The sequence below is a fragment of the Phoxinus phoxinus genome (assembly GCF_949152265.1).
Source record: "Phoxinus phoxinus genome assembly, chromosome: 16".
NCBI classification, from domain to species: Eukaryota; Metazoa; Chordata; class Actinopteri; order Cypriniformes; family Leuciscidae; genus Phoxinus; species Phoxinus phoxinus.
The window spans coordinates 4,136,712-4,164,200 of NC_136891.1; the positions used below are offsets into that span (position 1 = coordinate 4,136,712).

General features: G+C 37.0%; 2 protein-coding genes across 2 annotated transcripts in view; both read left to right on the forward strand.

Moving 5' to 3' along the window:
• ipo13b (importin 13b) overlaps positions 1–13,651 on the forward strand; it is a 47,483-nt gene extending 33,832 nt beyond the window's left edge. The window contains exons 12-21 of the mRNA XM_079583761.1: positions 2,441–2,590; positions 2,673–2,753; positions 3,092–3,229; positions 4,865–4,961; positions 6,838–6,890; positions 8,558–8,624; positions 9,394–9,452; positions 10,249–10,338; positions 11,710–11,891; positions 12,361–13,651. Of these exons, the coding sequence (XP_079439887.1) occupies positions 2,441–2,590; positions 2,673–2,753; positions 3,092–3,229; positions 4,865–4,961; positions 6,838–6,890; positions 8,558–8,624; positions 9,394–9,452; positions 10,249–10,338; positions 11,710–11,891; positions 12,361–12,457 (1,014 nt within the window). The 3' untranslated portion in view covers positions 12,458–13,651. The remainder of the gene's footprint in view (positions 1–2,440; positions 2,591–2,672; positions 2,754–3,091; positions 3,230–4,864; positions 4,962–6,837; positions 6,891–8,557; positions 8,625–9,393; positions 9,453–10,248; positions 10,339–11,709; positions 11,892–12,360) is intronic.
• A 2,765-nt stretch (positions 13,652–16,416) lies between these two features.
• The window catches only part of eva1aa (eva-1 homolog A, regulator of programmed cell death a), a 49,604-nt gene continuing 38,531 nt past the window's right edge, over positions 16,417–27,489 (forward strand). The window contains exon 1 of the mRNA XM_079639589.1: positions 16,417–16,606. Coding sequence (XP_079495715.1) covers positions 16,504–16,606 — 103 coding nt within the window. The 5' untranslated portion in view covers positions 16,417–16,503. The remainder of the gene's footprint in view (positions 16,607–27,489) is intronic.

A 27,489-nucleotide genomic window follows, 5' to 3' on the forward strand; every position in this document is an offset into this window, starting at 1 on the left:
GATGTCCATGTCTTTCTTTCTTCAGTCGAAAAGAAATGAAGGTTTTTGAGGAAAGCATTCCAGGATGTTTCTCTATATAGTGAACTTCAATGGGGTACAACAGTTTGAGGGTCCAAATTGCAGTTTCAATGCAGCTTAAAAGGGCTCTACATGATCCCAGCCTAAGAATAAGGGTCTTATCTAGACAAACGTTCGATCGTTTTCACAAAAAAAAAAAAAGAAATGTGAAAAAAATTGTGGCTGCGATGCGCCACAAATGAAGTAATCACGTTGGAAAGGTCACATCTTGGATGACATGGGGATGAGTAAATTATCAGGAAGTGAACTAATCCTTTAATATATCATTAAAAACTTGAAATCTCTTGCAATTTACAACTCATTTCTAATTTGGTGTTGATTTGTAAATACGTTTGCTTAAATAATTGATTATTAAATAAACTTTCATTTCAGTTTTTGGCTAAAGGAAAACTTTTGGTGTTTCAATGAGAAATTAATTTTGGTGTATCATATCACCATTATTTTTCATTTCTCTTAAGATATAACAGAAGGAATAAAACGATTTAATTAGTATTGCACCCTGCCGCATATCTACAGACATGAATGATGCCTCAAAATTTGTGGCTAAGTGTTTAGACTTCAGATATTCATCTGGCTGAGATTTAAAAAAATAAAAAATAAATCCATGTCTTCCATTGAAACTGAGACGAGAATATAACAATGGTTCACTTCAGTAAGCAATTAAAACACCCTAGCAACTGCATTGCAATGCCCTGGCAACCATATGCAAACATCATAATCTATCTTCTAAATACTTTTGCATTGTGTTTATTTTTCATCTTATCAAAATGCATGGAAATCTAAACTGGTTTCACTCCTATTTCCTGTTCGGCTTCATATCTCGGCTCTCTCTAAATGCTGCATGTCTATTTTTGACTTTGGTTTTCTAATATCTTTCCTCCCTGTCTGGTCCTTCCCAGAAAGACATTACATCAGCCTTAGTAAACAGGCTGTGATGGGGCGCTCACACAGCGCCCCCTGCTGGTCACACACACGCAGTCTAAACACTCACATCTCACGCATCGCCTCTGATGTTATTTTCAGACGCGGCTGTCAGTACAGTGGCTAAAAATACCCAAAGTAAACAGGACCTCGGCGCACAGTTCTTCACATATTCCTTTATAAAACAAACAATTCCAGTTCTGATATCTGATTGGATGAGCAGTTTGAAGCAGTTTAATAATAGACAACACATGCATGCATCTCTGTTAATTATACATGAATGAGTTTTACTACTAAAAAACAACTAATTGACTTTATTATTATGTACATATTTTGTAGTATTTTATAGTATAATGTTGTTCCAGGTTAACCTTTTGAAGGAAAGGTCGTTCGTGCAACGATGCCTTTGTTAAATGTTTAATTGAGCGTCTCTTTCCTTTTGTGCTTGTGTGCATGATGTCATAAAGGAAGTAAGACAATGTAGCGACTCGCTCTGCCTCTCGGCCAATCACTGAGCTGTTGTCATGGAGCTAACAGCAGTAATTAGACTGCTGGCCTAATGGATGTTTAACGACTGTTTAATTACCGCTGATGTTCCCGGGAGTGCCGGCTCAGAGCGTACGCACACCCCACCCGTCGGGCCTCGATATTTTACACGATTCAAGGGATTTTTCTCGCTCGTTTCATTAAATGTGTTGAAATCCACTGTGTCACAGTGTTATTTAGTGTAGTTTAGTGTTTTAGTTTGAATTATAGTTATTATCAAGTTAAACTAAATGAAAATGAGAAATGATTCCTTGGCAACAAGTTGAAATAAAATAAGTTGCATTTTTTTTATATTTTATTTCAATTCACATTTATTTTATTTCAGGGAACAAAAATATTTGTATTTTTATGGTTTCAGTTTTAGTTAACTATAATATCAGTATAATTATAAAATAATTGTATTATTAATAAATACATAATTGTAAATAATAATAATAATATTATTATTAAATTATAAAAAATGTGTAATTCTATTTCACTGTAAAATAATGTATTTTAAAAAATAACAATTTTGTTTTAAAGTACAATTGTAAAATGACAATACTAATATTTATTATTTCATCTCACTTTCTTTATTATAAGCCATATTTAGATTTTATTTCGTTTAATTGTTCAGCCCTAATGAACAACAGTTTGAGCTATGCTAATTATGTGAAGTTTAGCCACTCACAAATCGATGTCATTATAAACAGTTAAAGGTGCAGTATCAAAAACAGTCGGTTTAATCCAAAGTGTGATTTAGAGGGAAAATGGTCATGGATGTCTAAATAACGACTGATTTTCTGCATGATATCTCGACAAAATATAAATTGTAAACTGTTTGTAAAATATGGCCCTTTTAAAATGGAAAAGCGTATTAAATAACAATCTGACCCTGTTCGTTTTCTCTTTTCAGCCCAACCCCTCGAATAAACTGGCCATTATTCACATCCTCGGTCTGCTGTCCAATCTCTTCACCACGCTGGACATCACCAAACAGGAGGAGGAGTCAGGAGAGAACGCCCCGCCCATCAAATCAGCCCCGCCTCAGACCGGCCCCAACCCTGTAAGCACACCTGCTCTCCACGGTCACACGGCATGTGTTTCTGTGTGTCAGAGGTGGACTATAGTGTGTTTGTGTGTTTTAGGTGGTGGTGGTGCTCCAGCAAGTCTTTGCACTGATACAGACGGTCCTCAGTAAATGGCTGAATGACTCGCAGGTTGTGGAGGTGAGATTCATCTCAAGTTCCTTACTCTGCATCACCTTCAAATTGTACCATAGTCATTGCTCACTATGGAAGCAGTATTTGTGTCATTCAGATGTCATTCTCTCTCCCTCTCTCTCCCTCTCTCTCCCTCTCTCTCCCTCTCTCTCTCTCTCTCTCTCCCTCTCCCTCTCTCTCTCTCTCTCTCTCTCTCTCTCTCTCTCTCTCTCTCTCTCTCTCTCTCTCTCTCTCTCTCTCTATATCTCTCTCTCTCTATATATCTCTATCTCTCTCTCTCTATATATATATCTCTCTATATCTCTATATCTCTCTATATCTCTATCTCTCTCTCTCTCTCTCAGGCGGTGTGCGCCATCTTTGAGAAGTCTGTGAAAACTCTCCTGCACGATTTTGCCCCCATGGTGTCTCAGTTGAGTGCGATGTTGGGGCAGATGTACAGTACCATACCGCAGGCGTCTGCACTGGACTTAACCCGCCAGGTACACGACACACACAATGATAAATGAATGTTTATACAGGCATTAATGTTAGGGTTCCTTCGGGTCCTTAAAATGTTCAGTTTAGTCAAGCTTAAGGCTGTAAAAGTCTCAAATATCTTACACGGCATAGCAAAGTCTTAAATATAATTTTAAGAGATCTTAAATTCGGGGTCATAAAAACAGGAAACACGATGACGGCTTATGTGATTATTAAAACTTCAAAACACTGCTGTGTTCTGAGATAAATGCGCTCGTTCTATGTGTGTAGCGTAGCTACATATGATGGTATTTTGACCAGCTGAGAACTCGTGGAGAGCTTATAAAATGTGTAAAGGAGTCAAAACAGCGACAGGAATCCCTCCGTCACACACACAAACCAAGATCTGCTGCGAGGAGACGCGGTTCTGATGTCTGTACCGAACAGTGATGGGCAACATCACGACTATGATGAGTAAAAACAGGCATGATTGAGGATTCTGTCCTTTTTAGGGTCGCATCTTGTGACATGTCCAGTTTTTGGTTCGTTACATTACTTTGGTCCGTGTTGCGTTCATATTTCGGTCGAACCGCACCAGAGTTTGTTTAAAAGTGGACCTAGACCCATCTTTTCAGCATCTCGCTCCGCTTGTTTGGTGCGCACCAGGGTTCAGATGGCAGTGTTCACACTTATTCAAATGAACCGCACTAACAGAGCAATCGCACCAGGGTTCGTTTTAATCAAACTAAATATGGCAAGTGTGAACACATCCTAACTCTCTGGGTTTTGTTAAGCTTTTTATGTGCCGCCATCGTGTAATGTCGGTCACTAGCGCGCGAGCTCAAGGCAATAGGCTTCACGAATGGATCAATGAGCAAACACTGTGTGCAAGTAGTGCTCATGGGATTTGTAGTGTCACATTGCAATTAGTTTATCATTTCAGATGCCTTTTGAGAAGACTACAATTAAATATAGTGTATATATATAAAATTCAAACTGATAAAGTGGCTAGTGGGGAGTCACTGTGTTACACGCCTCTGTTTAAATACAGTCAAGCCCTGGGTGTATTTAATGTTGAAGATATTTGTAAGATTTGCTTATTTTGGGGTTGTTTATTATTAAAAGTCTCATATTATGTATAAAATATTTTTTTTCGGGATATTATTGGTATTTTGGTTACATAATTACCTGTATCTAGCATTTAATTAAACGTAAACTCTTGTAGCTTCTCTATCTGTGCCGCCGTGTCACAGGAAGGAAAGACTAAAAACATTATTTAACATATTCATCGTATAAATGTTACCAGTATTGGGGCAATAATCTTATTGCCTTTCTTTAAACATAATAATATCGTAACAGCAAAATCCAATATTGGTTCGCCTTCTAATATGTATTTATAAATATATTAGAGCATAATTAAATTATAATGCATATGTATAAAATAAAACATGTCTTATTCAAGAGTATTGTAAACTTATGTTTTGCAGTTGAATGTGTGTCCCGCTAAGAATCTGATATACATGATTATTTTGAGATTGTATGGACATACGGTATTTGTGCAAGTCACAAATTTGATTTAAAAAAACTCTGCAGGAACCTACATGTGCTGTGCTGCTTCCTTTGTGGAGTTTTATTTGATTCATTTTGTTTTCTTGCAGATGGTCCATATATTTGCCAGTGAAACGAATCATTTCCCCCCAATCAAAGCACTGTTTGAACTGGTCACTTCTGTTACTCTGAACATCTTCCAGCAAGGTAGGCATGCTGGGAACAACCGGCTGCAGAGGGTGAAGGAAATCATGTGGTTTTGATGTCTTTACAGTCACTTTTTCCTGTTGTTTGCATGTATCTGTTTTTTTAACCCGTGCACACAGGAACAGAGTTCAGAAATGAGCATGTTTTTGAAACCGGTCTTGTTTTCTGAAATGGTGTGGTGACTTGATCCGGTTATTCTGTTTGAGATTTTTACTCAATGAGTTTCTCACACACACACACACGCTCAATTCACGGGCGTTTTCACACTAGAGTTTCTGATCTGGATCCGAATGCATTCAGTCCTGTTTACACCTGGTATTAATAGACATTTCGTGTGATCTGATTGATTGACAGGTGAGTAGGCGGTCCTTCGCTGTTATCTGGGATGCATCAGAATGCATTGTGGTATCAATTATTTAACCATAACACAATTAAGCCCCTGTATTCTTTCACTCACCACTTGTAGTTGGATCACCTGAGACAGATCTTAATACCAAATGTAAATGGGGTCTTGGACGTCAAAGTCGTTTTCCGAATCTCTTTTCAAGACCATTTGAAAATCTGCTGCTTGCCCGCCGTACTGTCCATGTGGCATCATACTGATCTTGTCTGCAGAAATGTATTTATATTATTATTAATCATGATTGTTCTCATTTGAGAAATTTCTTTTTACATTTCATCAGAATTATTGCACTTTCATGTAAGCAGAAATTAAGAGAACATCAAATCACATGCAAGATTTATGTTAACGTTTTATAATTATTACAACAAAACATAAATTCCTATTCACTCAAAAAACATATTTAGGCCTAAATTTAAGATTTATGTATTTGAATTGCACGTAAACTTTCCATTTGTTTGGATTGTGTACAATGTAAATAATCCAATAGTAATTTTTATGAGATTCAGTGTTCATGAACAATATTTTTTTTTTTTTTTTTTTTTTAACTCGTGTGGTGAATGACATATAATGACAAAAAAAAAAAAGTATGTTATCGAACTCTGGATCAACCAATGATAAGCAGTGTGAAAACAGCCTATAATTATCCAGCATGACTCCCTACTTTACACACACACACAGTTGTTATTTGCATGTGCCCTCTAGCGCACTAACACACGCTTGCATCCATCACTTCCTGTTTGTCATTCTTCACGTTCTTCTGTTTTAACCACATTGTTTCCAAATCAGCAGAAATGTGAGATAACACTCTTACCCCGCTCAGGTGACTTGGCCGAGAGGATCTGCCGTGGCCTGTGTGTTTGTTTGTTGTTTGTTTTCTGTGAAGGGGCGGGGTTTGGTGGGCTGGGCGGGGTCTGGGTTTGTGGGGGCGGGGTCTTGTTTGGAGTTTGGGAACAGCAAAGGGAGGGAAGTTTGGGACTGACTGCTACCTTGCTCTTTCGGGGTGGCCGTGGGAACCAAGCACTCACCAGCCGCGGCGGCGGGCTAGTCGGGTGTATGAATTGAATTTACAACAATGAAAACAAATAAAACACACTAAAAAGAAAGAAAGAAACACAAGTGTCATCACAGTAACAGGTGCCTCCTGGGTTCCCACTCCAAACCCACTGTTTCTTTTGTTTTTTAGGTTTCTTTACTTTCTCTCGTTACTTCTTTTTGTTTTCCTTCTTTGTTTCTCCCCTTCAGAGCGGACTCATTGATCTGTCTTTTTTGTTTTTCCTCTTTTGTTTTATCGCAACTGCCTTCAAGTCGTTCATGTTCCCTCCTCTTTCTCTGCCCTATTTCTCTCACACGTGCGATTATTTCCGTCCAGTTGACTTTTCCTTTCCACATGACTGTTCGATCTGTTTTGTTGCTGTTTGTATATATTCTTATTATTATTATTATTTCTTAAGTTTCATCTTTATTATATTTTAGGGCCCAGGGATCATCCTGATATTGTTGATTCATTTATGCAACTCCAAGCTCAGGTGTGTTTTTGGTTTCTTATTTCATTCACTTTGGGTTTCTCTCTCTTCTCTTTCGCTGTCTCTTTCTTTCTCACTTTCTCTTCCTTTCCGTCCTGTGTCACGGTCTTTTCAGACCCTTGTTTTGCCCGGGCAGTGGAATTGACCTGAGGGGTTTTGCTATTGGATGATTGACAGCTCTCTCGTCCAATAGTCAGACAGAACACCTCTGATCTGTGCACATCTCATTCGATCCAAAATCCTGCTCCTTGTAGCTGTATATTAAATGTCTCAACTTGGCTGTGATTGCGTTGGATCTCACCACTTTTTTTTTTCTTTAATATATTTAGATTTCTTGTTCTTTTTTTAGATTCTCTACTATTTATAGGCCACTAATAAAATAAGTAAATAATAAAGACCTTCCTCTGTGCAGTGGCTTTATATCAATATCCAAGTATATATTTTTGAGTGTCATCCACAAAAAAATGGTAAATTCCAATAATTATACAATAATTATTAAAAAAAAATCTAGCTTCCTTTAAAAATGGAACTGATTTTTAAATGTATATTTTAATAAAAAAAAAATATATATATATATATATATATATAAATATATATATATATATATATATATATATATATATATATATATATATATAAAAATATATATATAAATAAATAAAAATATATACATACATTTTGTATATATATTATGTATATTTTAATATGTATGTATGTATATATATATATTACAATTTAAAATGACTGTTTTCCATTTAAATATATTTTATATATTAATATAATATAAATCTATATTATTACATTTAATTTTATGTTGAAATTGAAAATGGTTGCACCGCTTAATATTTTTGTGGAAACCATGATAAATTATTTCATGATCCTTTGATGAATAGAAAGTACAAAACATAACATAACTTAGCTTTTATTTAAAAAAAAAAAAATATATATATATATATATATTGTAACTTTATAAATGTCTTTACTGTCACTTGATCAATTTAATTCATCCTTGCTGAGTCAAAAAGCATTAAATCAAGTAAATCATGTCAGTTTGATCAAATATAACACAGTTAAAAGAGCCAAAATCCCAGAAGCACCCACTGCCCCCTTCCAGTGTCATTCCAGCCCTTAAACCGATGAAAGCCTAAATTAATTCATCTCAATTAATTGATTAATTGAATCAAATGAATTGGCTCTCTCATTTATGTATTTGGTCCTCATGAAGTTCTCATGAGGTTTTCCCTCTCTCGGTTTTCTCTCTGTGTCTTTCTCAAATATCCTCTCATCCTCAATGAGTTTCTTAATGCATCAGTTGTCTTTATCGTACATGTTATTTAGATTTCTGTTGCATTCAGTCCAACTGAGCAGAGAAAGAAGTGATTGAACAGATGTGAACAAGTGAAAAACGCTAAAGAGAGAAAAAAATCATCATACCTTTAGTTTCTATTAAATTTCAGTATTTTAGTTTTTTTGCTGTTGATTTCTTACTTACCTGATCTGTTTGCATTAAATATGTACGTTTGGTTGATTTTCTAGAGCTAGACAGATATAGGGAGTGAGTGATGGGGATGGGGTGGGGGGGCACATGAGTGGCACATGAGTGATTGACAGGGTTCCAGGGGCGGGGTTTGAGTCATGTGCTCTGTTCATTGGCTCTGTCTGATTCGTAGGCCCTCAAACGGAAGCCCGATTTATTCTTATCAGAGAGTCTTGACGTGAAAGCCGTGTTCCACTGTGGTAAGTCTGTTTCAAATGTAGAAAACACTGATGGATCCTTCTTTGGTGTGTGTGAACGTCTGAGCCTCTGTAATGTTTAAAGGAACACGCCGACTTTTTGTGACTTTAGCTTATTCCCCGTATCCCCCAGAGTTAGATAAGTCCATACACACCCTTTTCATCTCCGACCCAATCAGTCTGACGCACCCACCGCTAGCCTAGCTTAGCACAAAGACTTGAGGTAAATGGCTCCAGCTAGCATACTGCTCCCAATAAGTGACAAAACAACGCCAACATTTTCCTATTTACATGTTGTGATTTGTATAGTCACAGCGTGTACAAATAACAAGGTCACATGAGACACAGCCATCTTCTGACCGTATACATACTGGGAACTATATTCTCAGAAGGCGAAGCACTGCTACTTCTGCAGAGTGAGAACAGTTCCCAGTATGTATACTTTTAGAAGATGGCGGTGTCTCATGTGACCTTGTTATTTGTACACACTGTGACTATACAAATCACAACATGTAAATAGGAAAATGTTGGCGTTGTTTTGTCACTTATTGGGAGCAGTATGCTAGCTGGAGCCATTTACCTCCATTCTTTGTGCTAAGCTAGGCTAGCGGTGTGAGCGTCAGACAGAGTTATGGCACGCACAGAGATGAAAAGTGTATCTGTGGACTTATCTAATTCTGGGGGATACAGGGAATAAGCTAAAGTCCCAAAAAGTTGGCATGTTCCTTTAACACTGAGTCATTTCTCTAATGCCGCTGTGTTTTGGCCGTAGGAGTGCTGTCACTGAAATTCCCAGAAGCCCCAACAGTCAAATCTACCTGTCTTTTCTTTGTAAGTCCGAAGTTGTCGTAACAATCTGAAGGCCTGTTCGCACCAAGAGTTTAGGAATACACTGCTGGTCAAAAGTTTGGAATAATTTATTTGATGAAAAATAGTCATATTGTGAAATATTACAATTTAAAAAAACAGTTTTCTATTTGAATATATTGTAAAATTTAATTTATTTCTGTGATCAAAGCTGTATTTTCAGCATCATTACTCCAGTCTACAGTGTCACATGATCCTTCAGAAATCATTCTAATATGATGATTTGCTGCTCAATTATTATTGGTGCTGTTATTAATAATGGTTCTTATTATCAATGTTTTATGATTATTCTGGAAAAAAAATTGGAAACCATGATATTTTTTTCACAATCTTTTGTTGAATAGAAAGTTAAAAAGAACAGCATTTATTTGATATATATATATGAAATTAAAAACTTTTGTAACATTTAAATGTCTTTTACTGTCACTTTGGATCAATTTAATGCACCCTTGCTGAATAAAAGTGCATATATATATATATATATATATATATATATATATATATATATATATATATATATATATATATATATATATATATGAAGCAGCACAATTGTTTTCAATGATACATTTTGATTCATTGATGATAAATGTCAAAATCCAAAATTTTGACCAGTAATGTATATTGTTTTGATTGAACAGCGAGATGCTCTGTGTGTATTGACCTTCAGTTTGTGTCTCTTTCCCTCCTGTGAAATATACCATCATAAATGTTAGCTGTGTGCAGTGTTGAATTGTTCCTTTATTTGCGTTGACTGCAGACTGAACTAATACCGCACTGCGCGGACGTTCCTCCTGTGGCTCGGGTCGTACAGGAAAACGGTAAACTCCTCCTATTGGCTGTACTGGAGGTGAGTGCACAACTTTTCACCAGAGGTTCACAATATGTGACCCTGGATCACAAAACCAGTCACATGTCGCACGGGTATATCTGTGGCAATAGCCAACAATGCATTGTATGGCTCAAAATTATAGATTTTTCTTTTATGCCAAAAATCATTTGGATATTAAGTAAAGACCATTTTCCATGAAAATATTTTGTATATTTCCTTCCGTAAATATATAAAACATGTATTTTTTGTGAGTGAATGCAGCACAATCGTGAACATAAATGCACAACTTTAAAGGAGAACTCCGGTGCAAAATGAACCTTTGGTCTAATTACACATTGTTACCTAGTCAACCGTTATCTGAGATTTGTTTTCATGATTATCGAATGTAAATAGTTTTATCTCTAAAAACAATTTAGCCTATAACGCTAGTATAACGCTAGTATATGGGGCGTAGAGTAATGACAAATAAAAATCGCTTGTTAATACCACTAACAAGGCTCAAAATAGCCCCACACTAACACGGTAGCATAATGAGGGTCCCTACATGCAAACCGAAGCATTGAGAACTTTGACAGTGTCCAGACAGTTTAATAAGAAGATATTTTATACATACAGTCAACTTCACGTATACAAGCAGAATCCATCTTGGAAAAACAGACTCTATCAATCGATCTACGAACCACCGATCCAAATGCGCTGAACTGTGTAGAATCTCATATGGTCCAGCGCACTTGGATCGGTGGTTCGTAGATCGATTGATAGAGTCTGTTTTTCCAAGATGGATTCTGCTTGTATACGTGAAGTTGACTGTATGTATAAAATATCTTCTTATTAAACTGTCTGGACACTGTCAAAGTTCTCAATGCTTCGGTTTGCATGTAGGGACCCTCATTATGCTACCGTGTTAGTGTGGGGCTATTTTGAGCCTTGTTAGTGGTATTAACAAGCGATTTGTATTTGTCATTACTCCATGCCCCATATACTAGCGTTATACTAGCGTTATAGGCTAAACTGTTTTTAGAGATAAAACTATTTACATTCGATAATCATGAAAACAAATCTCAGATAACGGTTGACTAGGTAACAATGTGTAATTAGACCAAAGGTTCATTTTGCACCGGAGTTCTCCTTTAAAGGAGATTTTCTCAATGTTTCCATTTTTTTTGCACCCTCAGATTACATAGTTGTATCTCGACCAAATATTGTCCTATCATAACAAACCATACACCAATGCAAAGCTTATTTATTCAGCTTTCATATGATTTTTTGAATCTCAATTTCCAAAAAATTGACCCATGTGACTGGTTTTGTGGTCCAGGGTCACATATATGAAGGTTACTGTAAAATGCAAAAAACTGCACAGACTCTGATCTGGGGTTTTTTTGGCAGGCCATCGGTGGTCAGTCGTCCCGCAGTCTGATGGACCAGTTTGCAGAGGTGCTCTTCTGTCTGAACAAGCATTGCTTCGCTCTGCTGACGGTGTGGCTCAAAGAAGCTCTGCGCTCACCAGGCTTCCCGTCCTCGCGTGTCTCTGATGAGCAGAAAGACACGTTCAGTCAACAAGTGCTCAGGTGAGATCGGTTCAAGTGTGCCATTTGATCATTCTGGAGGACAAATGCTGGTATACAAGCATAACACACTCCTTTAACATGTTTGCTTGAATATTAATTTAAATTCAACATGCACCAATGCTACACTTTTCTAAATGTCATAAGTATTCGTTAATTCAATGAGCCATTGTTTCTGCCTTCAATTATTACATTGTTTAAATTAATAAATGTTTAGCATTGATTTTGTATATGTACATTTCTGAAATACATAACTGATTACAGATCACTCTAAATTGTAATGTGAACTCATGCATTTTCTGTAAAGCAGCTTTGAAACGATGTGTATTGTGAAAAGCACTAAACAAATAAATGTGAATTGTATTTAATTCAATTTAAAAGAAGTCTTCATGCACACATCATCAGAAAACTCAGTATCGCCATCTGAGAATTCATTTTTTTAATATATATATTTGTTTATATATCCTCTCAGGGAGCGAGTGAACAAGCGGCGAGTGAAAGACATCGTGAAGGAGTTCACCCTGGTGTGCCGTGGCCTTCACGGAACCGAGTACGCCGCAGATTACTGAGACACGGTGTGAGGAAACCCAAAATGTACAATTCCCAGAAGCCCTCACTGCGACATGAATGATACTGACAGTCTGAGAGTCGGGATCTTCCTCCAACTCGTCCCTCTCGCTCTCTCTCTCTCTCTTTCCACCACTCTCCCATTGGATTTTGGGGTCTCCGTAGGGCGATCCGAACAGTCGACATCTCCGCTCCCCGCTACTCACGGCATGTTCGCTGGAAACCGTTCTTTGATTCCCACACGTTCGATCTTCTGTGGCTCTTGGGCTGTTTTCCTTGTGATAATTTGCATCCGTTTGAACTAAGAAATAGTTAGGTAAATGTTTTTTATTTTTTATTTTGGAGAAATAAAAAGCATATATATATATATATATACACACACACACACATATATATATAAAACATATATATAAATGCACATAATAATCTAGTGAACCGTGGGGTGACGAGTCCGTGTGCTGCTAACAGAGAGAGGGACCAATACAGACTTGTTTTTTCTCTGTGGCTTTATATCTATCCTCTATATCTCTGTCTGTCTAACCCCTCCTCAAACTCAATTCTGCCAAAATGTTGTGGACGTTTTTTAATAAAATGATTATGATTGTTTTTTATATACATATAAATATATATATATATAAATAAGGTCAGCAGCATATTTGGGGACTAGTAAAGACTGGGTGTTACACGGCGAGAAAGAGAGATCTGCAATCATGATAGTTCACTCAAAAAAAGTTACTTATTTTCGCACCCTAGTGTTGTTCCAAACTAGTATGATTTCTTTCTTTTAAAATTCTCCTTTTGTGTTTGATTGAAGAAATAAACTCAACCCGGTTTGAAATGACTCAAGGGTGCATAAATTATGACATTTTTTGGGTGAACTGTCCCGTTAAATTTGGTTGGTACATGCACACAAATCAAACAATTGAGTGCACTCAAGTACGGTAATTGAACAGGTACTGCTTGTCTCTCTCTCTCGTTCTCGTTGCGCCCGGCTGCTGCTTGCCGACATGTAGCATGTGTGTTGCGTTACATACGGGCCCAGAATGTGTCGTAATCAGTGGACGAGGGCTGACTGTTCTATCGTGTTCGTTTACTAGTGAGTCACAGAGTGAGAACAAAGGGAGAGACCGAGGAGTCAAATGTACATTAGTTTTTTTTGTACCTTGTTTTAATTTATTAAATACATCTGAGATGGCAGCACTGGGTTCTGTGGTCTGTTTGTGTGTGTGAAGGTGTGAATGCTCATCACAAGAAGACTCTTCAGGTGAGTACATTTTTATATATTTTTACCCCAGCGAATATTTATTTTTTGAAAAGTGTTTATTTTTGAAAGTCAGTTGCTGTATAGACTCAAACCTTAAAAAATATATATATATATATATATATTTACACCATTATTATTATTGTGCATAAATTGGTTTGTTTTGTGGTGTTTTTAATGTGCTTTAAAGGGGTGGTATAATGCCCTTTTCACAAGATCCCAGAGTGTGTATGTGAAGTTTTAGCTCAAAATACCCCAAAAATTGTCTCTTATTGCGGGTGAGCAAAAATGCACAGTTTTTGTGTCTGTCCCTTTAAATGCAAATGAGCTGCTGCTCACAGGGGGCGGAGCTTCTTTTACCTCACACACACACACACACACATGCACTGAACATTTCTAAAACTTGTAGCCTTTTATGTTCGAACCGGAGTCAGACAAAGATGGAGAGACTCAAGAAGTGACAACATACTGTAGACAGCGTTTCTGAATGGTTAGTTAGTGAATTTATGTATCTTTATGTGTAGTTATCTTCTAGTCATTTAGCATATTCTGTTATGATAATCTATAAATCGTGTTAAGGGGGCGGGGTTTATGTAAACTTGTTGTAGTCCTTTAAAAAGCGATTTCTTTAAAAGCAAATATCTCCATTTGCTCTGAACTTTGAGCTTCGCTACTTTGCAGATGTTGTTTCTGCTCAAACAGCAACATTACACACTAACTAAAGTTAAAAAAGTGAAATCATAATGAACCACCACTTTAAGACAAACCATGTGCACATTCATAAATCATAAGTGTTGAGAATGAATGGGCCTTTACTGCAGTTCTTCATATTGACCAACAGGTGTCTCTACAGTTTTGGAGAAACATCAAGAGATGTTCACGATAAGGATCATAAACAGATCTGCTTTATTTACTTTACATGACCTTGGAGACTTCAAAGGCGTCAACTTGAAAAAAAATCCTGGCATTTCCAGTTTAATAAGGAGATTTCAGACATTCTATCAAACATGCACTATTTAAGTGTTAAACTGGATTGTTTCGGTAAGATCATAATGTGACCCTGGATCACAAAACCAGTCACATGTCGCACGGGTATATCTGTGGCAATAGCCAACAATACATTGTATGGCTCAAAATTATATATTTTTCTGTTATGCCAAAAATCATTAGGATATTAAGTAAAGATCATGTTCCATGAAGATATTTTGTACATTTTCTACCGTAAATATATAAAACATGTATTTTTGTGAGTGAATGCAGCACAATCGTGAACATAAATGCACAACTTTATAGGAGATTTTCTCAATGTTTAAATTTTTGTTGCACCCTCAGATTCCAGATTTTCAATAGTTGTATCTCGACCAAATATTGTCCCATCATAACATAACCATACATCAATGGAAAGCTTATTTATTCAACTTTCAGACATATTTTTTATGTATAAATCTCAATTTCAAAAATGCCCATGTGACTGGTTTTGTGGTCCAGGGTCACAAATAATATATGCCTATTTAGGTGGAGATATTATTATTAGGTGCTGTGGAAAATGCATTACTTTGAAAGGGAAAACTCAGTGGTCAAGGAGACATGCAAAATGATTTACAAATGGCATCCGCTTTGTAAAGTGACCTTCATAAGTTGGTAACACATTATCAGAAAGGTCCAGAGCAGCTCAACACTCACTCAGACTGTGTAGCTCAGCGGTGGGTCAGTGATGGTTTGAGCTGCAATATCATGATATTCCCGACTGTGTTTGATGGACTCGCCACTGCCAAGAACTACAGAACCGTTCTGGAGGAGCATGTGCATCTAAGGTATCGTGTATCAGCATGATAATACACCAACACACACAGAAAGACTGGTGACTGGTGTGATGAACATGAAAGTGAAGTTGAACATCTGCACACGCACCAGATCTGCATGTTTGAGGTGTTTAGAGGAGCGAGTCAAGAGGACTTGTATCTGTCGTTCCCAAGATGATTCAATCAAGGGTGTAGATTTGGTTTGAACATTGGGGGGGTTTTCATGTGATCATGGTATACATTTTGGGGGGGTTGTAATGCATAGATTTAAATATTGCATTACATCCCCCCCAACCCCCCCCCCCCCCCCCCCCCCCCCCCCCCCCCACACACACACACACACAAATTACGCCCCTGGATTAAATGCTCTACTGGCCACAAAAGGAGTCTGTACAACATTAATAAATGATTGTGGTGTATAAAAAGGTGTTTCACTTTCATTGTCCAACACTGTCGGTCATAGGCTAATTTCCTCGCTAGCTTGTGCATAATTTTATATTTTCTGTGATTGCAATAGTTTATCAGTGTGTAAAGTAATACATTTTTACGGTGCATTAGTACAGTGACCTACTGCCACCATTAAAGCCCGTATAAAGCTTGATTTGGTTTGTGATGCACTGGGTTTAATCTAATTAGTTTTGAATTATTTTTATTCTTTTGCTGCTGTCGTAATTATTATTTTATATAAATACTTTGTATTTGTACTTTATGCTCCAGTACTGTAATGCTACAGTATTTTGACAATTGAATTTTCCCTGAATTGAACTGAATCTTTAACATAAATTCAGGGACTTTGGGACCAGGGGGAATTCTGCCCCTCTCTCTCTCTCTCTCTCTCTCTCTCTCTCTCTCTCTCTCTTTCTCTCTCTCTCTCTCTCTCAGGTCTTCTTCCTCAGACTCTCTGCTGTGTCTCCAGACTGAAGTCATGGAATCAGACATCTCTTCGTGTCCTGCAGTCTGATCCTCTCAGGAATCGTCGGATCTGATGGGACATTTAAGGATGTTTTTCCCTGATGTCTCTTATTCACTGCTGTTGTTGGGAATCTCGTGTCTGACTGGCTTCACTAAGACTTCACAGGAGTTCTCAGGTATCATCATCATCATCATCATCTTATAATAAGTTTGCGTATTTGCACTTTATGATAGGACTATATGTATATTATTCTTTTAAATTTGAATACATTCACACACGCGTTTTAGTCCAAAATCTCAGGAGTGTGTTTTGAAGACGTTGAAAACTTTCCAGCTTTATTTTTTTTCGTTTTAAATACATTTTTGAGGTGTCGATGTCACATGCGCGCGTTTATTTCATCCTCGTGTAAATAAGTGAAACAGAGTCAGTGTACTTTAAATTCTTTCGCGGGAACTTCCCACGCGATCAAATAGAGACTGCACGTGCGCGCGCGTGCTCATAGGTTACATGTCATCTTAATATACAGTTCATAATTCTTTATAGTTAAAAAAAAAAAATATTACAAATTATATTATCAAGTTGGAATTTAAATGAAAAGTTGAAATGATCAACATGAATTTAGAAAGTCATTTCATATAGCGATCCTGTATGATAAATACATGAAGCATTGATTTCATGAACTCTGTTGTTCACGTTTATGCCTTTTAAAGTGTTCTGGTGTTTTGATGAAGAAACACAAACAGTTTACCTGAGGTTTATGAAAGTTGTGTGTTTGGCTTGTGAAGAAATAAAGGACAGATATGAATTGATCATAAACAGCTGTGATGTGGCAGATCTCAGTGTGTGTGATGGGATTCTGTTTTTGATAGAATTTTGTTTGCATTTCTCTTCTTAATTTACTCAAATGTACACAGCTTTGCTTTAATATTAACATCTGAGTATCACAATTGAACTTTCGTTGATAGTCAGGTTTATTTGTATAGTGCTTTACATAATACGAACTGATTCAAAGCAGCTCTATAGAAGACAGAAGAAGCCTTAATGGGAGAATTACACGGAAAACTATGATCATGTCAGGAATATATGTATTAAAATATTATATAAAAATTATTTACAATTTTTTTTCACATTGCAGTAATATGTTGCAATGCAAAAATATGCTTATATATATATATAGGCCTAAGCATATTTTTGCATTGCAACATTATTGCTGAAAGGAGTTTTTTTTATGTATAGCCTATGTCATGGTAATATTTGTTGTACTTTAATTGCCTTTCATTTCTGTCGATTTAGATTAAAAAATGTAAATAAAATAGTTTTCATTCATATTAAAGTAACGGGACTCATCTGTGAGAAAAATGAGAATTACAGGCTATAGGCTTCTTATGTTGAAGTAAAATATAATTGTTTTGAAATATGACCAGGACGTGTTTTTGTGGGATGTGAGCTGCAACAGTCGAGCTGTCCTGTCAAAGAACAGACGCTCAACAGAATATCTTTGGTTATCACCAGCCGAACACACACAGTTGTGACTCTGTTGGGTCACACAGGACCGATCCTGTGACTGACTCTGAAAGACTCTCACACACTCTGGAATGTTGGTTTGATTGACAGGTGCTTGAAAGGGTGACAGAAGTTGTTGATGGAGACGGAGCTTCTGTTGCCGAGCAACCGGCCTGTACATCTGTCCTACAGGAACCTCATGCCTTTGTGTGTGTGTGTGTGCTGTGTTTCATCTTGGTTAATTAGCTTCACACACACACACACTTAGATTCATTGTGTGTGTGTTCACTACACAGTGAAAGTAGGCATAAAGCTGTGGGCGGGGCTTATTGAGGCGCTGAATGGGATGTGGGGCTGTTAAAAGGTCAGCAGGTCAACTGAGGTCAAAGCGTTTGATGATCCCAAAACACCATCAAGACTGTCGGACTGTCATTCATGTGCTTCAGTCGGAAAGTCCTTATGAAATGAGCTTTAAAGGTGCACTTTTAGTAACTTCAGGCTTTACAGAAAGGAATGAGGAGCATTTTTGATAAACGCGTTTAAAATGAGATGAAGACTATAGTCATATCAGAAGAGAAAAGTTATTTTATTCTTCATAAAAGCATATTTTCAAGTGAAATTTAACATTCAGTGGGAAATGATGTAGTGTGGGACTTGATTTGATCTTTCTGGATTTGATTGGCTCATTAATTTTGGCTGTGATATTATTGGTTAATGTTTTTGTTCCCCATCAGTGTGTCTTTGATTATATTATTAACCATATAAACTACAGTTCAAAAGGTTCTGTAAGATTTATTTTATTTTATTTTCAGTCTCTTCTGCTCACCAAGCCTGCAGTTATTTTATCAAAAATACAGTAAAAAGCATTATATTATGAAATATTATTGCAATTTAAATATATTTTAAAATGTAATTTATTCCTGTGATTAAAGCTGTATTTTCAGCATCATTACTCCAGTCTTCAGTGTCACATGATCCTTCAGAAATCGTTATAATATGATGATTTGCTGCTCAAGAAACATTTATGATTATCATCAATGTTGAAAACAGTTTTCAGAAATCTTGTGTAGCATTATTATCTTTTCTGTCACTTTTGATCAATTTAATGCATCCTTGCTGTATAAAAGTATTAATTTCTATCCATGTTAAAATCTTAATGATCCCAAACTTTTGAAGTCTATTATATATAATTAAATATCTTATATATAATAAGTCTGTGGGATATAAAAAATAACTTGCACTGAGTGCACAAATTAAGAAAGTAATTTTGATTCCAGGTTTAAAGTGCATATATTCAGTCAAAAGCAATAAGTTTATCTATTGCAAGGCGTTTTTTTATATATATATATATATATATATAAAATATATGTGTGTCTGTTACCAAACGCTCACAACTCTGGTCACATTACGAGTCGAATCTCACTCCATCTCTCCGTCCCGTTTCTGCCAAGAAGGAAAAATGTCCCTGTCGGAAGAGAGGAAATGCTTGAAATCAGAGTTTAGCTGAGGTGAGAGTCGCTCTAATAACCTTTATACTCCAGAGAGCCGTGTGTGTGTGTGTGTGTGTGTGTGTGTGTGTGTGTTCTGAGAGACTTTGTTCCGGAGGTGAAACTTGAAACCACTGTCTTCTGTTTGTAGAAAAGCCCCCCTTCCCCAAACACCAAGACCTTTTTTCTCTTTCACACACACACTCTTTCTCTTTCTCACACACAAACACTTTTTCTCGCTCTTACACACACACACACACACACACACACACACACACACTATCTCTCTCTCTCTCTCTCTCTCTCTTCTATCTCTCTCTCTCTCACACACACACACACACACACTCTCTTCTTTGCTGGTCTGTTAAATACTGGTGTTTGCTAAATCAATGCCACTATTACTGTAGTTCATATATGCTTTGATTTTATTGGAGTTTGAACAAACCCTAAAGACTTCAATAATCCTGTACATGAATGATTCTTCAAATGATGTGTCTTAAGGAGAGGTGTTGTAAAACAGGTGAAAAAACCCCACAGACTTACATTGAACGAGGGACCTGAGCTATTTCTATAGACCAGAATATCATAGACCCTTTTGACCAGTGATCAATCACCGACAAACCACCCAGAACACCCTAGAAACACACTGGCTAACACTCTGAACACGCTAGATACACACTGACAAACACTCTGAACACCCTAGAAACACACTGGCGAACACTCAAACACCCTAGAAACACACTGGCAAACACTCTGAACACCCTAGAAACACACTGACAAACACTCTGAACACCCTAGAAACACACTGGCGAACACTCAAACACCCTAGAAACACACTGGCAAACACTCAAACACCCTAGAAACACACTGGCGAACACTCAAACACCCTAGAAACACACTGGCGAACACTCAAACACCCTAGAAACACACTGGCAAACACTCAAACACCCTAGAAACACACTGGCAAAAACACCCTAGAAACACCCTAGAAACACACTGGCAAACACCCTAGAAACACACTGGCAAACACCCTAGAAACACACTGGCAAACACCCTAGAAACACACTGGCAAACACTCAAACACCCTAGAAACACACTGGCAAACACTCAAACACCCTAGAAACACACTGGCAAACGCTCAAACACCCTAGAAACACTGGCAAACACCCTAGAAACACACTGGCAAACACTCAAACACCCTAGAAACACACTGGCAAACACTCAAACACCCTAGAAACACACTGGCAAACACTCAAACACCCTAGAAACACTGGCAAACACCCTAGAAACACACTGGCAAACACTCAAACACCCTAGAAACACACTGGCAAACACTCTGAACACCCTAGAAACACACTGGCAAACACTCAAACACCCTAGAAACACTGGCAAACACCCTAGAAACACACTGGCAAACACTTAAACACCCTAGAAACACACTGGCAAACACTCTGAATACCCTAGAAACACACTGGCAAACACTCTGAATACCCTAGAAACACACTGGCAAACACTCTGAATACCCTAGAAACACACTGGCAAACACTCTGAACACCCTAGAAACACTGGCAAACACCCTAGAAACACACTGGCAAACACTTAAACACCCTAGAAACACACTAGCAAACACTCAAACACCCTAGAAACACTGGCAAACACCCTAGAAACACACTGGCAAACACTTAAACACCCTAGAAACACACTGGCAAACACTCTGAATACCCTAGAAACACACTGGCAAACACTCAAACACCCTAGAAACACACTGGCAAACACTCAAACACCCTAGAAACACACTGGCAAACACTCAAACACCCTAGAAACACACTGGCAAACACTCTGAACACCCTAGAAACACACTGGCAAACACTCAAACACCCTAGAAACACTGGCAAACACCCTAGAAACACACTGGCAAACACTCAAACACCCTAGAAACACACTGGCAAACACTCTGAACACCCTAGAAACACACTGGCAAACACTCAAACACCCTAGAAACACTGGCAAACACCCTAGAAACACACTGGCAAACACTCAAACACCCTAGAAACACACTGGCAAACACTCTGAACACCCTAGAAACACACTGGCAAACACTCAAACACCCTAGAAACACTGGCAAACACCCTAGAAACACACTGGCAAACACTCAAACACCCTAGAAACACACTGGCAAACACTCTGAATACCCTAGAAACACACTGGCAAACACTCAAACACCCTAGAAACACACTGGCAAACACTCTGAACACCCTAGAAACACACTGGCAAACACTCAAACACCCTAGAAACACACTGGCAAACACTCTGAACACCCTAGAAACACACTGGCAAACACTCAAACACCCTAGAAACACACTGGCAAACACCCTAGAAACACACTGGCAAACACTTAAACACCCTAGAAACACACTGGCAAACACTCAAACACCCTAGACACACACTGGCAAACACTCAGAACACCTTTGAGGTGCTGATATCTCTCTCTCTCTCACACACACACACACACACACACACATACACAGAGAGAGACACACACACAGCGTCAGGCGAGTTGTGTTTGAGCAGATCCTGTGGTTGGGTTATGTCTGGCAAAACTGCGTGCGTGCGTGCGTGCGTTATTGATCTGTGTGTGTTATTCCAGCTCAGATCAATTGATTTTGGAAGAATATTGGAAGCTCATATTTCTAACAAAGGAAAAAAATAGATAGATGGATGGATGTGCAGTGGGAGAAAGCAAGTAGAGAGAGAGAGAATAGAGAAGGTCTCCTTCACAGTAGATGAGAACAAGAGGCTTTTGTTCCTGATCCTTTAAAACGCTCTCGCTAACTTTCTTTCTCGCTCAGAAATAAATGTTCTCACTTTATTGCATTTATAGTTTGTTTGCTGCAACCACTTTTGTTTATTATTTGATGTTTTCAGATTCACCTGAACCTAAAACTGCTCATTTAAAAGTTTTACTCTGATTGTTTTGTATATTTTCAGTCAGTATTTTCTCTTAAATTCTATTTAATTTAATTTCTTTCTTTTTTTTGGAAACAAAATATATTGTATAAAAAAAAAATATATATATATATATATATAAAATATATATATATATATATATATATATATATATATATATATATATATATATATATATATATATATATATAAAGCAATGCATATGCTTTTTGTTGATTATCATATTTGGTACATCAGGCTCTTATGGCTCATATGATATAAGATATAGTGAGAATATGGAGCTCATACTCGAGGAGGGGAAAAAAACTGAGTTTTATTCAGAGGAGCAAACTGAGCAAAAATATGCAATATTTTGGTGGAGATGCTGATATTTATATTGCTAAAATAAAAGATACAATTCTGATAGCCTGTAATGTAAATGAGATCTTTATTACACTATAACAGACTACTGACATAAAATGATATAAATATCAGTAGTCACTCTATATCTCACAATTATATGTCTTAGTATGATGACATTTAAATGCTTAGAAAACCTATAATTGAACAAATACAATGAGGATTGAGACATGAACAAATGCACTTTCCTCAAAAGCCTGATGATCATATTTGATTTTTCTATAGAATGATGTATGGATAATCAAGTAAACCTGCGTTGCTTCAGTCCAGGAAGTGTTCATCTTCAATTATATTATTCTCACGTTTACTTTATAAAAATCAATACAAATTTCTCCGCAAAAAGCCACGTGAACCCAGAAGTGAAGCAGGTTTTCCAGCAAAGTTTCGATCATCTTTTAGAGGCCATAGAAATGTATGTCCCAATTATGATACAGAAGGTTTTATAGGGTTATTAGTTTTCATTTCCGATACTAAACCTTCTCCTGCATACGGAGACACGTTTTTCAATTCACACTTACAAAGTTTTCTCTCCAGCCAGTCCAGCCAGACGACACTAGAGACACACAAAAATCATCATAGTTACGGCATCACAAGTGCAAAAGAAAACGTGTGCTGCTAAAAATAGTCCAGGAACAACATGTGTTTGGACCTTCTGGTGTTCGTTATGCTGCGGAAAATCAAATCAAGTGAATTCGTGGAGTCATATGAGACATTTAGAGAATGTTTTATGTGAACGCACATGTACAAAAACACACATTCTGCTGGAAGTTTCTTCAAAATGTCTCTTATTGTGCTCGGCTCCACAGGAAACAATTACTGCATACAAGGGCGAATAAATAACGACAAGATTTAAATAATTTTTTGGGTGAAAACGCCTTGAAAATCTAAGCTCCTTCAGCTGATCTGTGTGTGTAATTCATTAGCAGCCTCTAATCTCTATTGTTGTGCCATGTTGACACTCTCTCTGCACACACACACACACACACACACACACTCAGTGTGTTTCCTGAGGTTGAGCATCAGAGGTCACGTCAGGTCATCCCGAGAATAAATCATCTCCTCATGTTGAGCTTTGATGTGACCACTGTCCATTTATTTGTGTGTGTGTGTGTGTGTGTGTGTGTGTGTGTGTGTGTGTGTGTGTGTGTGTGTGTGTGTGTGTGTGTGTGTGTGTTCAGGTTTTGAGGGAATTCCTCCTCAGTCTCTCTCCTCTCTCATGTTAAACTCGGCTCTATAATTTTCCATAAATCTGCCGGTGGCAGCAGAGCCGCTTTAGTGCCGCTCCACTGAGTCTAAACGCTAAACACTTTCTGAGGACTAAAGACGATTAGTTGCACCAGTTTGGCTCTTGTCACATTATATGCATGTGTTAATTCAACCATCTCTTTTTATACTCCTTATTTGATCAGGAGACATTTTTTACTTGCAATTGAATTAAAAATGAAAAATAATAAATTATTTTGGAGATGATAGACAGCACTCGGTGAATTAAACATGCAACGTTGCAAAGGTCATATCACAAAAATGTTAACATACTACTGTTTGAAACTCATCACCATTATATACTGCATAGTGTTTTGCATACTTTTTTTCAATAATAAATACATTTGCAAACTGTATAATAAAAAATTAAATAAAAACATTTTCAAATAAATAAATTAATTAATTAATTAAAAATAATTTAATTTCCCCCCAAAGGATTGTTTTATATATATATATATATATATGTATTTTTTTTTACACAAAATCTAAATATTTGTAAGGCTTTTTAATCCATGGCCCTTTTAATAAAATTTTGTCATATACACAATACATATTGCTAAATATCATCATAACCTGCTCATCCCACCCTGTTATGCCGCATTCTATCATTTATTTATTACTTGCTTAAGCTCAATAAATCTTACTCTTGATGTAATGCAAAAAAGGTGTCATGAAGTCAAAAATGTTAATCACGCATAATCACATACACACACACTTACACATAAAGAGACACATCACAGACACACAGATGAAATACACACATCACATTTACACAGACACACTCACAACACACACACACACACACACACAGCTCACCTTTCCCAAATAACACAGAACGCCAAACAGGACGACTGCTGGATTGTGCGTGTGTGTGCATGTGTCAGTGTGTTTATTGTGTTTTGCTTCACGTTACACTGCAGACGTGTGGAATTCGCCCGTCGTCTCTCTCCACCAATCACAGCGCAGCATCATTTAAACAGAGGAAAACTCCAGCACAACTAACACACACACACACACACACACGGCCTGTTTTCTCTCTCTGTCTTTTCCACTGTTTGTAATTGACCATCTCTCCTCCAGTGTGTGTGTTTAGGGCACTAGGAGGGCAGTAAATGACCCCCTCTCACATCACATGACTGAGCACATGACATGTCACTTCCACTCTTTCTCTTTGGTCTGTGTTCGGAATATCCTTCCCTAGTACTACTATACTTTTTATATAATTTTTCCAGTATTCAAAATATACTACTTTTGCCAAAATTTCAGTATGCAACTTTTTAAATCCACAATGCAATGCGCTCAGCGTGACCTACATCTATTTTCACTGTGATTTGTAACATATTTGACATGAATTACAAAAATTTGGATTAAACACAATTATTTAAAGCATTGCATTAGTCATGTGACAACAGCACTACTGTTTTTTACATTCTGCATATTACTTCCCATTCTGCAGTATTTGAGTTATTGTTAACTAAAGCTAAAACAATTACATATCTTTTTTATTGAAATAAAGCTGAAAGAAACAAAAAAAATACATATTTTTTCCCCCATCACATATTTTAGCAGTCATAAATTAGGTATATCATTCGAAAGCTTAAACACTCACAATTCATCCTGTGAAAACAAAACCTTGTGTTGTCATGAAAACAGCACTTTAAAAGCTTTTAGCAGGTTACATTTGTGTGATATCAACTTCAAATTTAGAACATCATTTTTCTTTGATTTTCTAGCAAATTTAGAGTCTAAATTATTTTGTTAAATATTTATTTAGCGTAAAATTAAAAAACATTTAGTTCAGTGAATTTTTTGTTCAGTTCAGTAAACTTTGACTTCTACAACTTTCTTACACTTTCATTTCTTAAGTGTAAGTTGTGACAGTTAGCAGGTTAAATAGATAAATAGAAATATGAAATTAAATTTGAAAAGAAAAATGACAAGTACATAACAAAATTACTAAAAAAACTGAAAATAAAAGTAAAGCAAAAGCTAATTTAGAATATGACTAAATACTATAATTGTGACCCTGGACCACAAAACCAGTCACATGAGTAATTTTTTTTTACATTGAGATTTATACATCATTTGAAAGCGGAATAAATAAGCTTTCCATTGATGTATGGTTTGTTATGATAGGACAATATTTGGCCTAGATATGACTATTGAAAATATGGATGCAAAAAAGGATGCAGGGGGCGGAGCATCAAGAGCTTGTGTCCTTTTACCTCACACACACACACACACACACATGCACTGAACATTTCAACAACTTTTAACCTTTTATGTTCAAACCGGAGTCAGATGATGTCAATGGTGACAACATGTAGAAGAACAGGACATTTCTGAATGGTTAGTTGATGAATTTATGTAGCTTATGTAGTTATCTTCTAGTCATTAGCATATTCTGTCTTGTTAATCTATAAATCGTGTTCAGGGGGCGGGGTTTATGTAAATTCTTGGGTTGGTGATGTTGTGTAGTCCCTACCAGCCGTTTGTTGTAGTCCTTAAAAAGCGATTTCTTTACACACATTACACACTAACTAAAGTTAAAAAAGTGAAATCATAATCAACCACCCCTTTAAACGAAGCTGAGATGACACAGGCTGACGGCCTCAACAGAAGCTATCGATTAACATCCTCGTAGCTCACAGTAGGTCTGTGTCTTTAAAGGTTTATTAGTTCAAAATCAATTTCGCTATGGAGAAAATGAATAGATTTGTTTTACTGTTGCACTCTTCCCTGCAGCTCTGGCTCTTTCTGTCTGTTTTGACCTGGTTTTATTCGTATCTTCTGCTTATTGTATGTTGTGTTCAGGTAAACCTGCACCTGAGCTGCTTTAAAGCGCTTTATATTGGTGTGATCCGTGGCCTAGAGGCCGATCCGTGGCCTAGAGGCCGATCTCTGATTGGAGATCCCGCACAGGTGTTGTCTGTCATTTGAGCCGTGATTGGTGAAAGGAGCTGTCAATCAGCGGCTGGAATGTTGGCTTCTATCCGAGAACAATAGCAGGAGGGATTGTGTTCGGAAAGCCTAAAGCCCTCCGAGGAATCCCGAGTGGATTGTACAGCATTCCTTTCATGAGCAGGAGAACAGGCCTTCTGTATTACTCTCTTTCTGCATTATTATTTCATTATTTTTTTCATCAGTAGGAATGCATTTGTTATTTTTGCTATTTATCCAAGGCTGATTACAACACATTAAATCATGGTGACCATACTTCTACTTTGCATTTTTTTTTATAAATATATAATTGATTGCTATTAGTTTATTATATATTATAATAAAAAGTCATGCAGTTACCAGGAAACTCCCATTGGGAAAGGGAATCCTAACAAAAATCTCTCGCCATGTGTTTTTAAATAGTATTTTATTATTTGATGTGAATGTTATCATTAGCATGATATCGCGGCAATGTCAGATTTGAAAGAAAATTCAGTAA